The following is an 18059-nucleotide window of genomic DNA, read 5'->3' on the forward strand; positions in this document are numbered from 1 at the left end:
TTGTTTGTTCTGTTTCTGTCTCCCTGTGAAATTCCATTCTGTTGGTACTTCTAGTTCTCTCACATCTACAGACAAGCAATGAAGGAGTTAGCAATCATGTTATTCCTCTAAATTTATTCCCAATTCTATTTTGTGGCCTTGGGGCACAGTAAAGGTAAAGGTAAAGGTACCCCTGACCATTAGGTCCAGTCGTGGCCGACTCTGGGGTTGTGACGTTCATCTCGCTTTACTGGCCGAGGGAGCCAGCCTACAGCTTCCGGGTCATGTGGCCAGCATGACTGAGCCACTTCTGGCAAACCAGAGCAGCACATGGAAATGCCGTTTACCTTCCCGCCAGAGCGGTACCTATTTATCTACTTGAACTTTGACGTGCTTTCAAACTGCTAGGTTGGCAGGAGCAGGGACCGAGCAAAGGGAGCTCACCCCGTTGCGGGGATTCGAACCGCGACCTTCTGATCAGCCAGTCCTAGGCTCTGTGGTTTAACTCACAGCGCCTCCCACGTCCCATTTCTTGGGGTAAAATCATACAAAAAGCTCAACAACTTCAAAAAAGGATAACAACTTTGGTCGGCCCTCAGGGTCCTTCACTTCATCAAATCTGTCCCTCTTTGAAAAAAGTTTGGACACCACTGGGATAGTGAGACCTGCATGTACCGGGCTAGGAAGGCTGACTCAGCAGAAGGCCTCTGCAAAATCCTTCTAATTTGGAAGAGATTGCTAACAAAACTCAAGAACTGGGTCAAAACACTTTGAAGTGGACATGTAGGATTTCCAAGGAAGCTTGGCAGGGGCAGGAAGAGGAGAGAGAGCAGGCAACACATGCGCAGTAGATCTGACTCATTCACTGGCACCAACAGGCACAGAGCAGAACCAAGAACTAGACCAGAATGCTTTTATCGTCACCTATTACAATTAAGTAAAAAATATTTATTCTCTGTACACTCCTGGCCCCCCTCCATGCCAAACACCCAATCAAATGGACAAAATCAAACTTCAGAATGCTGGCAGCTTCACCGAAAGGAGGGGGCCTCTGCCGAAGCTTGTACAGGGATGGCAGCACATGTTCACTTGCAGAGAATTTTAAATGGCCAAGTGTTTGGGGTGGGTTCTTGCCCCTTTTCGCCATCCAAACAGGAACTGGTTGGCAAGGAATCACCTCTCCATCAGGGGGCAGAGCATGAAGTCACAATTCAGTCTGACTGGGAAAGGCTACAATCCCCAAAAATATTTGATCAGCTCTGCCAGTGCTGCTTGGAAGGAGGCTGGATGAGCACAGCGTGGAGAAATGTTTTGGAAACAAAAATAAAAAAGCTGCTTTTATTAGGGAAAAGAGGATCACTGTGGGAAGCTAAGAGGACTCAAGGATCAAATCTCCCAAGAGACCGAGTTCTCCTCACAGAGGCAGGCTTTGGGGGATATACAAGACATACTTGGCAAATCTGAAGCCTGGCCAAGAGAAGGCAAAAGGATCAGTGGAGTTTGTTCACAACATGGCAGGGAGCCTGCCTTGACAACGCAAAACTTCTGTGGCAAACAGCTGCTTTGGCAGCAGGACTGCAGCACTGAAAGACACACAGCAATGTCTTACACACAGGAAGTTAACATGGCAAGGAGGAGGATACTGGAGTCTTGCCTGGGAAAATGCTGTTGCCCAGTGGGGGCAGCCTGATCACATGGGGTAGTTCAGCACCACATCCTGTTTGGCCAGCTCCAGCAACATAGGATCGTCGAAGAACTTGCTGATGCTCACGTCCTCACTTAGCCCCTGAGGGAGAATAGGATGTCAAAGCATTAGACTGGAAGCAAGAGGAGGTGTGTGTTTTTATGCTTCATTGCAGGGCAAGAGCTGCAGAGGCCAGCGGAGGCAAACCCTAACCCTAAGACTTACCTTCCTGCGCCTGGTTTTGATCATAAACTCTCTGGCCAGATGTGGGGCTGGCTGGGGCTCCAGAGGTCGGATCACAATGCTCTTGTCCAAGGGGTCACCAGGCACAATCTGAAATGTAAGGGGCACACAGTGTGTGTTAAGGAATTTTAAGTACCTTGGATTCCTAGGCGCACAGAGAATCCACAAATATCCATGATTCACATGGCAGGTTAAGTGGACATCTTGGGAGGCTTCCAGAGCATCACCAAAGTCATTTTAATAGACTTACAGACCTGGAAGGGACCATAAAGGGGACACCCCCACACTCTGAACAGCATTCTCCACATCATATATTACACCACAGCCTCGCAACCTCTTACTGTTTTACATCTAAAAAAGGGCCTTTCTAAAAACGGGATCAACCAGCTATTTATATGGATCACAGGAATGGAGAAAGACAGAAGGAAGCAGGAAAGGCCTGCCCAGAGGGGTTATGATGACACAAGGTTTGAAATATTTGCAGCCCAGGCTGCAGGAAGCATCACGCTCTTCCACTGCTGCCAACATCTTCACAAGGCCAAACGAGGCAGGAGAAAAGCAGTGGGGCAGGTTGCAAAGGACCTTTCCCTAGCCAGAGAGATAAGGAGGTAAGGACTTCAGTGCTGCACACTGCTTTTTTACCCCCTCCCTTAAGTGGAATAAATTGCTGCAAAAAAAGCAGAATGTATGCAAAATAAGCAAATGTGCCAATATATATAAAGCAGGATATAGAATTCAATTTTTCTTTTTACATCCTTAATTTTTTTAACAAAGTAATAATCATAAATAAGAATCATAAATTCCATTGTAACTATCCACCCTCCCAAAATTTCAACACCTCTTGCGATGGTTTGACCCCTTTCCGTTTTAACAGTGCAATTTCTACACACACCTTCCGTATCTCCTCAAAATAATTTCTCCTGCTATTCCCTGTCCTACCTTAATGGCACATGTTAATTTATCATTAATAGCTATATCCCACACCTCTTTATACCTTTCTTCCATTTTATATTCTGCCTGGGCCTTCCACTTCCAGAATTCACCTTTTCTTGACAAAGAATATGGGGTGCAAGGAGAACACAGTTCAAATTAGGCGGACTTCCTGCTGCTCGCACAGGGGAGAACCTGCCTATGAATTAAAGAACTTGGCAGCCTGGGAAATCAAATGCAAAGCTTGAGACTTGGAGCGCTGGCCTCTTCCTTTGCTATCTACCAGCAAGCCCCTGTGCCACTTACTTGCCAGTGGTGGAAGACAGACAGTGAGAATGCCTGTCCCTGGGTGTGTGTCCTGAGGTCTGTCTCAAACCCAAAGGAGTCAATAGCTGGGATGAAGGCTTTGATGGTGTACAGAGGGGAACCTGGGATTGGTGCATCTTGGGTCACGTGACCTCTGCAAAAGAAAAAAAAGACATTAGTTTCCCCTTTGATTGCTTGCCCAAATGCCCCAATCCCAACTCAGGAGACTTGCCCCCCCGGGGGGGGGGAGGGGCAAAGGAAGATGGCAAGTTTCAGCAGAGAAGTGGGCAAAGAGGAAAGACTCACAAGCAGAGCTATGCAGTTACAACACATGTAGTAAAACACAGAACTGAAATTGGACGTTTGGGATTTCTGGGGGAGAAAGAATAGGAATGTAAGCCTGTGAGGCAGACCAGCCCAACACACTGTCTCCAGCATCAAGATGCCCAGTGAAGGTCACAAGCAAGGCATGGTGGAGACAAGCATCCCATTCGACCCCAGTATCTGGTACTCAGGTCAGAATGAGCTATTATGGAGGAAACAAAAAAACGGCAGCCCCATCTCCTCTTCCTCCATGCAGACAAGAAAAGGACACCCAACCGCTTTCCTACTGTTACAGTGGTACCTCGGGTTACAGACGCTTCAGGTTACAGACTCCGCTAACCCAGAAATAGTACCTCGGGTTAAGAACTTTGCTTCAAGATGAGAACAGAAATCGCACGGCGGCGGCGGCAGCAGCGGGAGGACCCATTAGCTAAAGTGGTACCTCAGGTTAAGAACAGTTTCAGGTCAAGAACGGACCTCCAGAACGAATTAAGTTCTTAACCCGAGGTACCACTGTATTTCAGACTATACATTTCAACAGCTGAATTTCCACCAAATGTCGGCAGGCAACGGATCTCCGAGAACAAGCTAAAGGGGAGCATTTTGAACCTAAAGCAACACGGAAACTAAGGAGTTAACCAACATGGCTGCCACTCACCTGCGCCTGGCCAGGACCGTGTATACTGCAGAGACGCAATCTGCAGGGGCCTGGACTTCCACAAAGTAATATGGCTCCATCAACCGTGGGGTGGCCTGAAGAGGACACAAGGGAGGAGTCTTTAGCATCAGCAGGTGACAGCAGCGTCTGGGTGCAGGAACTCCTTCTTGTCTCCATTGCTGCTATTAGCAGACAGCACTGATAAACATGCCCTGATCAGATTTGGGGGCTGGGGACTGGCCTCCAAGTGCCATTTGCACAGTGAAGACTTCCAAGAGCTGCACATTACGAGGACAGGAGACAAGTTATCTTTCAGAGAGGCGGCAAGGGAACTGCAAAGGCAGTTCCCTTTGCAGTTACTGCGCCCATTTCCCTGCGGCTGCTAGTCAGCTGTGCCAAAAGAACAACCTTAAAGGAGAAAATCTGCTAGGATTTAACCTCCTTCCGTCGGGCCTGTAAGACAGAGCTATTCCGCCTGGCCTTTAATTTGAATTCAGCCTGGTCTTTTACTTCCCTTCCCTCCCCCTCCCCTTTTATGAAGATGACCCGCTTTGAGACCCCAAGCTAATTCTCCCCGGGTCTCCTCGCTGGCCGATAGGACCAATTCAGCCAGCTAGCCATGGGGACTATCTAATGCTTATTTCCCCTAAACTGATTTTTGAATTTTATTGTTATTCGTGTTTTTATACTGTACTTTATGCTGATTTTACAATTAAGTGTTTTTAATTTGTTGTTAGCTGCCCTGAGCCCAGTTTTTGAACCAGGAAGGGCGGGGTATAAATAAATTTATTATTATTATTATTATTATTAATTATTGGAGCTGCTTGGGCAGTGGGGACACGCAAGGCGTTGCAGGTCGGTTCTTACCATGAGGAAGGCAGAATACACCACCCGCCTGGCTGTTGGGATGATCTGCCCACCTCCCCGGTGCAACGGTTCCTGGGCGATCACAGCATCCAGGATCTTGAATTTCACATTGCGGATCACTGGAGTGAAAGGAAATAGAGGACACCGTGAGAGACATGGGATTGGAAAGGTTTTGGCTGGCAAGCCTATGCTCAGGCTGCAGGGACTCCAATCCCTCCCACAGTGGGCAGCCAAGAAGCAGATAAATAAGAAGAGTTCTTAACGAGTAATTTATTCAATATTCACACAGAGAGACAAAGGAATGCAGTCCTTCTGAGAATAATGGCGTTGCTCTGAGTAAAGTCCCACTCCTCCGTCTCTCCTATTATACGTCATCCCTGCGTCAGCTGATCTGAACTTTCTGCCTCTGAGCTTTCTGTTCTACTACTCTCAATGCCTGCCTTGTCCTGGGAGAGGGTGGGTCAGGAACGCTTTTCAAAGAAACTGAGTCTGTCAGCTGTCTCTCCCCTGGTTCTTCTTCTTCCTGCTGTTCTTCTCCCAATATTTCCCAGCTTCTCCCTTCTGCAGCCTCTGAACTCTGACCTTCTGCAAACCACTGCTGTAAATCTATATTGCTCTCCTGTTCTTGGGAAGGTTCAGGAGAAGGGGGGGGGGCGGTCCCCCACCATTCCTCCTCAGTCCAGCCCCTGACATCTACCAAGGAATTGCAGGAGACTTTAACCATATCCTTTCCCTTGTTATTTTAGGTGAGTCTCAGCTTAATAATAATAATTAATTTTATTATTTTTACCCTGCCCATTTGACTGGGTTGCCTCAGCCACCCTGGGTGGCTTCCAACAAATATAAAAGCATAATAAAACATCAAGCATTAGAAACTTCCCTGAACACTGCTGCCTTCAGATGTCTTCTAAAGGTTGTATAGTTACTCATCTCCTAGACATCTGAAGGGAGGGCATTCCACAGGGCGGGCGCCACTACCGAGAAGTCCCTCTGCCTGGTTCCTTGTAGCTTTACTTCTTGCAGTGAGGGAACTTCCAGAAGGCCCTTTGTGCTGAACCTCACATTCTAAAATTTACACAAGTGAACTTTCTGCTGCTTAGAGTCTTTTTTTCTGAGGTACAACAGAGTTCAAAAGCCCCCTAATTATTCAAAGGCTTTTTGAATCGCGTTGACCACTGATAAAACCAAACACGAGCTAAACCTCTGTTTGCTTCTGTCTCCAATTTCTTTGTGCATTCCAGAACCATAGTCCAAATAAGAACAAATTAGGAAAAGGCTCTGGATTAATCTCTGGGAAAAGTTCACATTTCCCTAGAGGAATCTGGGAACGAGTCACGAGGCTGCTGCTGAGAAAATCCTGGAGTCACTGTCATTTGAGACCCACTAAGATGCAACAGTTTCACTTTTGGTAGCAAACGCAGCTTGGGTGGGATGGATCTGAAAATCCCTAGGACAAGTTAATTTTTCTAGATCTTTTACTTACACTCATCACAAAGGGGCCCTTCCCTGGTCCCCCACTGGAAGCCCTGCACGATGCTGTCCTTCACGGAACCCAAGAGGGTTTTGTCAACCTGTAAAAGAAGAAAAACACACATAGCAGCTGAAGTAGCAAGTAGCAGCAAGGAGAAGCTAATCTCTGTGTGCGAACTGGAATATGTGGCACTGAAGCTCCCTCTGCAGAAAATTTACAGGCAGGGGAGAGAGTGGTGAAACACAGCCACGGGGTCAGTTCAAGGTCTCTTAGGAAGTTGGAGCTAAAAGGCTTTACAGACAGAGTGTCCTTCCTTTTTCACATCTGCTTGCTCTATCAGTGCAGCAGACCAGGTGACCTGCATGCATCTCCATACAAGCAGGAGAAAGGCTGGCTTCAGGGGCGAAATGGGAGTCATCTCTTAGTCCCGCCTCGAGCCAAGACTTTCTTCAAATGAGTCTGTCTGGGTGGAGTGCAGAGCACGCCAGTGTTCTGGACCAGTGGCTTGCAACATGTAGGGAGAAATTCTGAAGACAAATACAGCTTTTCCTAAGCCGTGTGATTCCCCCACCCCAATTCTCCATGAGCATCATCTGCACAATTTATTTCAGGGTTCACAGGATCTGATAATTCTTGGATGTGAAATCTCTTGATACCTGGGCTGCAAAACTGAAGTAGTCCTAGGTAAGAGTCATTTGATCACTGCAGGCTAAAAACCAACCCAAATCTCTCTGGCAGGGTCCTTACCTCTGAGGGCAGGGTGTCATCCACCAGGATGTTTGGTCCAGTAGCATCAGGCCCAAAGGCCCAGATGGAACGGGCGGCCAGCAAATCCCAGTCATATTTGGTCTGGAAAAACTCACCCAACTTTTTCCTAAAGGGAAGAGATATGCAAACATTGAAGGAACTCAAGTACTAACTGGTTTAACCTTCTCACCAACCCCTCTCCAAATGTGCAATGAATCAATATCTGATAGACACTTGTCTACTTTCCCCGTACACATTTATTAGGTAAGAACATGGGTAGGCAAACGAAGGCCCAGGGGCCGGATCCGGCACAATCGCCTTCTAAATCCGGCCCACGGACGTTGTTTTTACATGAGTAGAATGTGTCCTTTTACTTAAAATGCATCTCTGGGTTATTTGTGGTGTTTTTACACGAGTAGAATGTGTGCTTTTATTTATAATGCATTTCTAGGTTATTTGTGGGGCATAGGAATTTGTTCTCCCCCCAAAAAAAATAGTCCGCCCCCCCACAAAATCTGAGGGACAGTGGACTGGCCCCCTGCGAAAGAAGTTTGCTGACCCCTGGGTAAGAATGTACTGCTTCCATTGGAAACTTGACTGTAACCATTCTAAAGTATGAAACTGTTTTATATGGCTATAATGTTTATTAAATTAATTGGCTAATCAACTAGAAACATTTAAGTCAATAAGTGGGGCCTTGATTAATCAAGACGTAGATTTGTTTATTTTTAAACTTATTTTTAATAGAAGTATTTTGTCTCTTCTGACTCCAAAGGCCTGGCTTTCTTATAATTTTGTGCATTAGCAGGTTTCAGATATGGATGCCCTATGCAAGCAAGAGTGATGAAGTCCCTCTCTTAAGGAGCTGAGGTGAACTTCCTAGTGTCTGAAGGCAAAGAAAATGTGTGTGTGTGTGTGTGTGTGTGTGTGTGTACTTGTCTATCACAGTTAACTCTTCAGCAAACTCCATACCTGTTCCATGTTATCTGCACCACTTCATTCTCAATGTCTTCAGCCAGACCCTTTTCCAAAGGCTCGGCTATCATTGTGATCTTGTTCCTGGAACAGAAAGGCATATGTCAATTCAGCTGGAGAGGAAGAGGTAAAAGCAATGCTGGTCCACTGGGAAACTGCTCTCCAATTTAAGCCAATTAAAAGTAGGAAGGCGACTGCTCTGGTAGTCTGAAATGGCTGTTTTCTTGTTCTGCTGTTAGGGGATAAGGGTGAAGAGTTGTTGCCCCTCTTCAACTCAAGATCCTTTAAAGAACTGAAGAGGGCCAATATATCTTCTCTTAATCATCTGCTCTCTAGGGCAAGAATAGGGAATCTATAGCCCTCCAGGTGTTGAACTCCGAACTCCATCAGCCCCAGCTAGCAAAGCCAACTGTCAGGGATGATGGGAGTCATAGTCTAATGTTATCTGGAGGGTCACAGGCTCCCTACTCCCATTCCAGGGTTTATTTTCCAATGGGGTTCTACCCAACAGGTCCCACCTTGTTCTACTGCATCTCTTGCCTCTGCAGTTTAGTCTGAAAGGAGCAAATTCGTTCAAAATAGCAACTGCAAGCAATAAAGGCCTGCGGACATAAACAAAATGCTTGCTTTCCTTCTAGGCAAAATTATACATCTTCTTCTGCTTCTGGAAAAATTGTCTATGGCAGCATAAAGAAAATATCCCAACCCGTAGGGATAATACGAACAGCTTGCTGAATTGAAAACAATTGCCACTGGAGGGAATGTCAAGTGGCTATCATGTCATGCTCCCTCCCAGGTTACGTGAAACTTTTTAAACACAGCATATCCAACTCTGCCTGCCCAAGGGCTAAGCCAGTTCATTCAGCGCAAGATGGTGCCTTAGCTTTTTTTTTTTTGTAATAGCACCACACCCGTGGCTCGCATTTTAAGACTCTCATCAAAGATCTTACTTTTTATTGGGCGTCTCGGCAAAACACTTCAGGGAAGAGGTTTCCACAACCGTCTCGCAGAATGTGACAACAGGGTCAGCTACCTTTGAAAAGTGAATAGAAGAATGGGGTAGAGGTGATTAAAAAAACTGAGTGATGGACCCAACCTCCCTTGTTCAATTCAGATGGGCAAACCAAGATGAAGACAGAAAACGCCACCCACCCCCCAAATCAACATATCAGAGTTAGAAAGAGAATCTTTTTTGTACCTTGATATCAATCTCCGAATACATTTTTCGCAGATCGTGCATTACACAGTCAAGATACAGCTCGCCTGTTCCCAAGATCACGTGTTCCCCAGATTCTTCCACCTGGAGGCACATGAACAAGATAAGCTTAACAAAACCGACAACCATTCAGAACTTCATATGGGCTGCATTAGCAGCTGGAACGTACAGCAGAATATGAAGGCTCGACTGAACCTTTTGGGGTAGATCAGAGTGCTGGATGCTGGGAACAAACAAGGAATATCACAGCCATCTTTTCCGAGTGTAGAAAAAGCCAGGCCCTAAGGAGAACAGCCCCGAATCCCTAGCCCCCACCCCCAATGGCAACCAGCAACTGATAATGTGCATTTAAGACAGAATCAGTGCACAAGGAAACACACGCCAAGTAATACACTCAAACTTAATGCCCACAACCCATGAGTATTGCTGTTTCCCACATTGTCGCTGTAACTACCGTATTTTTCGCTCTATATAAGACGCACCAGATCACAAGACGCACCTAGTTTTTGGAGGAGGAAAACAAGAAAAAAAAATATTCTGAATCTCAGAAGCCAGAACAGCAAGAGGGATCGCTGCGCAGTGAAAGCAGCAATCCCTCTTGCTGTTCTGGCTTCTGGGATAGCTGCGCAGCCTGCATTTGCTCCATAAGACGCACACACATTTCCCCTTACTTTTTAGGAGAGAAAAAGTGAGTCTTATAGAGCAAAAAATACGGTACATTTTGAGGCACCTATACAAAGCACATCCCGCTTTTCGACTTTGCCATACAGCAGAAGTGTAAAAAGCACATCTCAGCAAAGACCTACCAATAAAAAAGAAATGAAATGAAAAAGAGCCTTGAGCTCCTGCCACGAATCTGGCCTCCCAGGTACCCTTGTCAGTGGCACACGCCTCAAAGCTGTGCTTTTTAAAACCTTGCCCCAGGAGGTTTTCTGACTGCCTAGAATTCTGCCCTAAAGGGGACTTGATAGTGTGGAGAAGGAAAGTTGCAGTCTGCTCCCTGTTCCTACTGCCTCTCCATCCCACCCATCCAAAGCAATCGCACACACCTTGGTGGTGAGAGACGGGTAGCTCTTATTAACCTTACGCAGACCGTCCAACATCTTGGGGAGCTCAGAGGGGTTGACAGGCTCAACAGCTATTTTAATGACAGATGTGGTGTTGAATTTCAAAGGGCGGAAGATCTGAGCCTGAAATAGAACAAGAAGATAATTATCATAACCATAATCAGTAACTGTGTTCTGCCTTTCTTCCAAAGAGCTCCAAGTGGCAGACTTGGGGTTATAACAATGATCCTCTATGGCAAAAATAAGAGAATTTTGGTTTCATATGCTGGTTAGCAAACAGAGATTAAATCACAATTTCCCAGTTCAGATGAACCATGGTTTAAACAAACCACAACAGAAGCTGGAATGAGGGAGGAGGAGTGTGTGGGCCCAACACTTGTTCTCTGCTTAATAAACCATGATTTAGTAACCTGAAATTATGTTTTAACCAGCTCTGTGCCAGCACAAGAACAAACTAGAAAAACAAATTACGTATAGATTCTTAAGGTCCTGGTCTACTCAACACTTAAAGCACACCTGAAGCTGGCCAATACATACACACACAGCTGAAGAGGAGCCTTTTATATAATTTGGCTAAAACAGACTGGATGGAAGAACAGGCAAGGAGACAGTGTCAATGCACAGAATGCCACATTGGTCTGCTGCAGAGGGCAGGCACCATGCTGTTCTCGTATCTATTTCCATTGCCCACAAGACAAGGGAGATGTTGATGACGGCTGCTTTACCTCTTCATTGCCCCTGGGCTCAGTGATGGTGGCTGTCTTCACAATAGGCTGGTCCACTCCCTCGATGAGCACCCAGTTGCCAGCAGGGACTCTGTTCACCTCTATGTGATACCTGAAATAAGACACATTGAATTGAAATTGAAATACTTTATTGTCACTTGCACAACTTGTATACAGTGAGATTACACAAGCACCCCCCACTCAGCTCTCTTAGTCTTAATTTCCCCTCGTTTACTGACGCACACCCACCAAACCTGAAAGTCAGTTGCCCTGTTGTTATATTTTCATTCAGCAGCCTAACAGCGCATGGATAGAAGTTGTTCTTTACCCTGTTGGTGTGACTAATCATGCTTCTATATCTTCTGCCCGAGGGCAGGAGATCAAGAAAGCGCCGGCCAGGGTGTGAGTCATCCCTGAGAATTTTCCTCACTCTCCTGAGGCAACGTTCTTCTGCGATGTGATCCAGCAGATTCATGGGACAGCCCATAATACACATGACTTCTTTACAGATAGGTAGCCGTGTTGGTCTGACATAGTCAAAATAAAAAAATTCCTTCCAGTAGCACCTTAAAGACCAACTAAGTTAGTTCTTGGTATGAGCTTTCGTGTGCATGCACACTTCTTCAGATACCAAGAACTAACTTAGTTGGTCTTTTCTTAGTTGGTGCCAAAGTAGTAAGTGAAGAACAACGTAGGACAGTGATCCCGGATAATCTGACTGTTTTGCTGGAATCTTCTTCAGCACAACCCACAGGTTAGAAAAATGCACAAGAAGCAGTGGTCATAAGGATATGTAATAACATTGTTATTCACTTACTACTTCGGCACCATAAACGCCTAAAAGGTTTTGCCGCTTAGCCCACAGGATAGCATCTATTACTTTGCTTCAACTATAGACTTATTATACTTCTACAGACTTTCAAAGATTGTCAGACGTATGTTCATTTGATTTGAAATATATTAGAGAATTTACAAGCGTACACATTTTGTTTTTGTTGTACTAAATTACGTATCTTATGCAATAAGAATTGCAGTGGTATCTAGCATACTGGTCATTGTGTTGCTTGTGTTGTTTGTTGGGTTTCACACTGCGCCTGCCGCCCCAACCTGCATGGAGAATGCAAAGCAGGGATCCCGCGTAAAGCCTTCCCCAGAACCGCCTACCTTGCTACAGAGATCCAGAGGCGCCCCACCGTGCAAATCTGCGAGTCCTCCTCATCTTCCAGGGTGTAGTTTTCTCCAAGGACCTTGACAGGCTGCCCCGCGTGGATGGTCCCACTCAGCACCCTGCCGAAAGCATGGAACTGGACCCCGTCGTCCGTACTGTACATCTTTGTGGTGTGGCACATAAGCGGGCCCTTCCAGACAAAAGGTTTTGACAAAGATCAGCCTTCGTGCACCACGGGTACAGACAAAGGTGTATGAAAACAGTGGCCACGGTCCAGAGGAAAAAAACAGCTGCTTTTGGGATTTGAGTCCTGGAAATTTGATCGACCAAATCCAGACACTGCTGCCCAAGATGAGGCTGCCAATACTGGGCTGAGGGAAAACCTGGGCCAAACCCATTAAGTTCATTATTCTATGGACTCATATACAGTGGTACCTCAGGTTACATACGCTTCAGGTTACAGACTCCGCTAAGCCAGAAATAGTACCTCAGGTTAAGAACTTTGCTTCAGGATGAGAACAGAAACCGTGCTCCGGCGGCGTGGCAGCAGCAGGAGGCCCCATTAGCTAAAGTGGTGCTTCAGGTTAAGAACAGTTTCAGGTTAAGAACGGACCTCCGGAACGAATTAAGTACTTAACCTGAGGTACCACTGTAATAACAAACCTATGGCATTGTGAGTTGGGTGTAGAAGGCACTGGGGTCTCCAAAGAAACGTAGGAGCTGTTACAGATGTCTCAAATGGGTGTACATCAAACACATAAGACAGACAGATGTAATGGCAGCAGTTAATGCTTGTTATTCATAAGTCAGACCTGTTCCCCTATAAAGTGGGCAAGGGATAGGTCTTGTTTTACCCTAAAGGACACATGTTGAGGAGAGCGAGATCCCACAATTTTACTGCCCGTCTGCTTTTCCTTTCAGCCTAGCTCCAATTCCAAACTCAGGTCCAGGGAAGCAACTTCACCAAGTTCCGCTCTCATCTTTTGTGCGGCCTTTTGAGGTCAGTGCCTACTGCAGCTCACATACGAACAAGGCAAAGACATGAACGATCAAGGGTGGCTGCTGCCATCACATCAAGCTTGACCTAAGACACTTAGCTCCCTGACAGAATTTACAAAATCTATTCTTGGCGCAGCCATGACAGTTAAATAGGGTTTAAGCTCAGAGTGCACTCCCTTCAGGCGTCTGCTGTTTCTCTGACCCACTAGCTTGGGTGGCTGACAAATAAAACTTCAATGTTTGGCCACCCCTCCCATGTGGGTGCTCTTAGTCAATTTCAGCACAGATCATTCTTAGAAACAGTTTACATACATGTTATAAATGCAGCGTGGGAACACGTTGAAAAATCCCCATGTGACAGTGGCCACTGAGTGGAGATTCGTTCGCATACACACAGGTTGTGCAAAGAGTGGTACATAAAGTATAAAATTATACAGTCGTACCTTGGAAGTCGAACGGAATCCGTTCCGGAAGTCTGTTCGACTTTCAAAACATTTGGGAACCAAGGCGCGGCTTCCGATTGGCTGCAGGAAGCTCCTGCAGCCAATCAGAAGACGTGGAAGCAGCAACGGACGTTTGGGTTCTAAAGAACGTCTGCAAACTGGAACAATCACTTCCGGGATTGCGGCGTTCAGGAACCAAAACATTCGACTTCCGAGGTACGACTGTAATATGGATTAGGTGACAGACCCTAAGCAACAGCATAACTTAAAAAAATAATAATCTACAAAGTGATGGACAAACCATCAAATCAAAACAGACTTACAGTACACTGCTTCCAAGTACAGTCATAGTAAAGGACCCCTGACCATTAGGTCCAGTCGTGACCGACTCTGGGGTTGCGACGCTCATCTCACTTTATTGGCCGAGGGAGCCGGCGTACAGCTTCCAGGTCGGGTGGCCAGCATGACTTAGCAGCTTCTGGCGAACCAGAGCAGCACATGGAAACGCCGTTTACCTTCCTGCTGGAGTGGTACCTATTTATCTACTTGCACTTTGACGTGCTTTCGAACGGCTAGGTTGGCAGGAGCTGGGACTGAACAACGGGAGCTCACCCCGTCGCGGGGATTCAAACCGCCGACCTTCTGATCAGCAAGTCCTAGGCTCTGTGGTTTAACCCACAGCGCCACCCGCGTCCCATAAGTACAGTCATACCTCGGGTTAGATATGCTTCGAGTTGAGCACGTTCGAGTTGCGCTCCTCGGCAACCCGGAAGTAACGGAGCGCGTTACTTCCGGGTTTCGCTGCTTGCGCATGCGCAGACGTGCCGTCGCTAGTTATGTTTACCTCTAGATGCGAACGGGGCTCCGGAATGGATCCCATTTGTATCTAGAGGTACCACTGTACAGTGGTGCCCCGCAAGACAAATGCCTCGCAAAACGAAAAACACGCAAGACGAAAGGGTTTTTGGGTTTTTGGGTCGCTTCGCAAGACGATTTTCCCTATGGGCTTGCTTCGCAAGACGAAACTTCTTGCGAGTTTTTTTCCTTTTTCTCAAAGTGACCGCAAAGGCGAGCTCCGGTCGCGCGGCCGAGGGAAGCCCCGCTGTGGGTCGTCCAAAGTCAGCCCGAGCACGCCACTCACCTAAAAGGCATGGAGAGACGGAGGGAGCGCGCGAGGATCCCGGTGCAGAGGAGGCTCCTGCAGCAAAATAAAGGCAGTCGGCAGCTGGAGGGCTCCAGCACCTGGAGCTGCGGCGGGGCCGTCAATGGCGTTGCTGGAGACTCCTCCCTCTGGGCCTCGCTCTCTCTGCCTTCGCCGCCCCTTGCCCTGCCTGCGATCAGCCGGGCTCATCGCTCCGCTCTGCAGAGCGCTGCGCAAAGGCGCGGTGGGACAGGTGTCCGGGGACGCTTTGGCTGAGTGCGCCCCGGGATCGGAAGTGCGGGGTGCTTGCTGCAGATCTTATCTTCCGGGGTCGCTGGGATGGCGGCGGTCGGGGCTTGTGTTAATGTAAGCGCGTCAGGAGGGACTGCTTAAGAGGCCGGACGAGGCTTATGCAATGGCCAGATGCTTCCTAGGGGTTGAGGCTTGCAGTTGCAGGAACGAGTTTATACCTGTAGCTGCTAAGCCGCTAATAGCCGTGCTTCGCAAGACGAAAAAACCGCAAGACGAAGAGACTCGCGGAACGGATTAATTTCGTCTTGCGAGGCACCACTGTAGAGCCAAGTTCTGATTTAATACCAAACTTCCTTTTCTTACTGCCACGAGAAGATCCTGTTGGATCAGGCCAATGGCCTATTCAGTTCTGCATCCTGTTCCCACCGCAGCCAGTCTGTGTGAAGTCCTCTAGCAGGACTTGCCAAATGAAGCTCTTCATCCACAACAGGACTGGGGGACCTTTGGCTCTCCAGATGTCGCTGAACCACAACCCCCATCAGCCCTAGGAAACAATGGCCGGGGATGATGGGACTTGTAGTAGTTCAGCAACACCTGAAGGGATGGAGCTTGCCCTCTCCTGCTCAGAATCATGCAGCCAGGCTTACTACCATTAACAAAGAAAGAGAGTTAGACGGAAGTCTTACATCAGGGTCACATTCGCTCATGGCCTCTCCCAGGTCCGAGTCCACTCCGCCTGTGTAGTTGTGCTCGATCTTGGTCTTTGCGCCCGCTTTTGGGGAGGGGATGTGATGCACGCACATGTCCACAAAGCCTGGGAGAACAAAACTGGGTGAGGCAGCAGTTCAAAAACTGAAGAAGAAGAAGAAGAAGAAGAAGAAGAAGAAGAAGAAGAAGAGGAGTTTGGATTTGATATCCCACCTTTCACTTCCTTTAAGGAGTCTCAAAGCGGCTAACATTCTCCTTTCCCTTCCTCCCCCACAACAAACACTCTGTGAGGTGAGTGGGGCTGAGAGACTTCAGAGAAGTGTGACTAGTCCAAGGTAGCTGCATGTGGAGGAGCGGAGACGCGAACCCGGTTCACCAGATTACGAGACTACCGCTCTTAACCACTACACCACACTGGCATGATTTTCAGGAAGAGGAAGCCTATGTTAGTTTTCAACTTTCACCTGGCTTCAACTTTGTACCTGCAAGGAACACTTTCCACATTGATTCGTCTTAAGCCTTAAACGCTGGAATTTGTTCTAGCGTGTGCTTTCTGTTCACGCAGCATGCTGACCATGCGCTCTGAAAAACACAGGTCTGCAGCTGTGACGGATAAGGCCAGACAAAACTGATATTGTCAGGGAACTGCCATCAGTGCCGGAGGGAGAGAGAAAAAGCCAGAGGGATTCCAGAGAGCATCCAGGGATCAGGAGAAGCAGCCCATCTTCTGGGGAAGAGAATCCGCGTAGCACCAGTGGAGAAGGGGGGCAGATGGGGGAAGCGGCGAGGCGGTGCCATGACTCCTTGCCTGGGACCAGCGGGGAGAGTAGGGGTCCTCCGTTGCCCACGCCCTCCTTGCGCAGAAGGCTTGAGCGCAGAGAGAGTAGGAGGAGACTAGGTGTCAAAGAGCTTCTTTGCTGGAAGAAGTTTAAGAAACGCCCACTGACGGATTCTGCCAGCGATTGAGTCAGCCACTCTTGACACATGGATTCCTCCTGCTGTCTCCCCAAGATCAAACAACACAAGGGAGAGGATTTATAAATTAATCATTCTCACCCAAAATACAAAAACGTAGCATCATCCACTGTAGCTGAGGTACAGCAAGTATAAAGGCAGACTAAATAGAAATACCATTTCTCATAACTTATAATTAGCCGGTGGAACTCATTGCTACTGGCATGAAACTCTCTATAACATCCTTCTCCAGTCCTTGTGGTTCCATTAAGACTCACAAGCAGGAGGGTGCAGCAAATGAGAAATAAACACAAAGGCTGCACTCCCAAGATCCTTTTATCTTACCCTCCTCCAAGACGCTCATAAGCGGGTGCAGAATGCCGTGGCGAGACTCCTTACAGAGTCCTCGCCGTGGGATCACATTCACTCGGTGCTGTACCAGCTGCACTGGCTCCCAGTGGAGTACAGGATCAGGTTTAAGGTGCTGGTTTTAACCTTTAAAGCCCTATACGGCCTAGGACCCTCGTACCTACGGGACCGCCTCTCCTGGTATGTCCCACGGAGGACCTTACGGTCTTCAAATAAAAACATCTTGGGAGATCCTGGGCCCAGGGAGGTTAGGCTGGCCTCAACCAGAGCCAGGGCTTTTTTGGCCATGGCCCCGATCTGGTGGAACGCTCTGTCACAAGAGAACTAGGGCCTTGTGGAACTTTACATCTTTCCGCAGGGCCTGCAAGACAGAGCTGTTCCACCAGGCCTTTGGCCAAGGCACAGCCTGACCCCCTCCTTTTGTAATCCTCATAGAACTCTAGCCCAATGGTTGCTATTAATTTGACTCTGAATTGATTTTAGAATGAATTGATTTTAGAATGAATTGATTTTAGAATGAATTGATTTTAGAATGAATTGATTTTAGAATGAATTTCAATTAAATGATTGTGATTTTATTTAAACTGTGTTATTTTTACTGTTGTTAGCCGCTCTGAGCCCGGCTTCGGCTGGGGAGGGTGGGATATAAATTAAAAAAATATATTATTATTATTATTATTATTATTATTATTATCATCATCATCAAATTGCAATGCAGCACTGACATTCAACGCCAAAAAAGGGGTTTCCTCAAAATCCCTCAGCCAGAGGTAGCTTGCTTCAGCACACACATTTGGCAGTCCTCTTTGGCTAGGAGATTAACCACACTGCGA

The 18059-nt window shown here is 47.2% G+C and overlaps 1 protein-coding gene across 2 annotated transcripts in view; it reads right to left on the minus strand.

Annotated features, from left to right (window-relative positions):
• Positions 1-891: 891 nt before the first annotated feature.
• EFTUD2 (elongation factor Tu GTP binding domain containing 2) overlaps positions 892-18059 on the minus strand; it is a 30866-nt gene continuing 13698 nt past the window's right edge. For both annotated transcript variants that reach the window (XM_083470510.1, XM_083470511.1), the window contains exons 15-28: positions 15882-16009; positions 12357-12550; positions 11193-11304; positions 10450-10590; positions 9383-9484; positions 9135-9217; positions 8182-8268; positions 7210-7336; positions 6475-6562; positions 4992-5110; positions 4125-4219; positions 3143-3296; positions 1889-1996; positions 892-1765 (exon numbers count right to left, since the gene is read on the minus strand). In XM_083470510.1, the coding sequence (XP_083326636.1) occupies positions 1670-1765; positions 1889-1996; positions 3143-3296; positions 4125-4219; positions 4992-5110; positions 6475-6562; positions 7210-7336; positions 8182-8268; positions 9135-9217; positions 9383-9484; positions 10450-10590; positions 11193-11304; positions 12357-12550; positions 15882-16009 (1634 nt within the window). In that variant the 3' untranslated portion in view covers positions 892-1669. The remainder of the gene's footprint in view (positions 1766-1888; positions 1997-3142; positions 3297-4124; positions 4220-4991; positions 5111-6474; positions 6563-7209; positions 7337-8181; positions 8269-9134; positions 9218-9382; positions 9485-10449; positions 10591-11192; positions 11305-12356; positions 12551-15881; positions 16010-18059) is intronic.

Source organism: Podarcis liolepis (genome assembly GCF_965112155.1).
Source record: "Podarcis liolepis genome assembly, chromosome: 13".
Taxonomy (NCBI): Eukaryota; Metazoa; Chordata; class Lepidosauria; order Squamata; family Lacertidae; genus Podarcis; species Podarcis liolepis.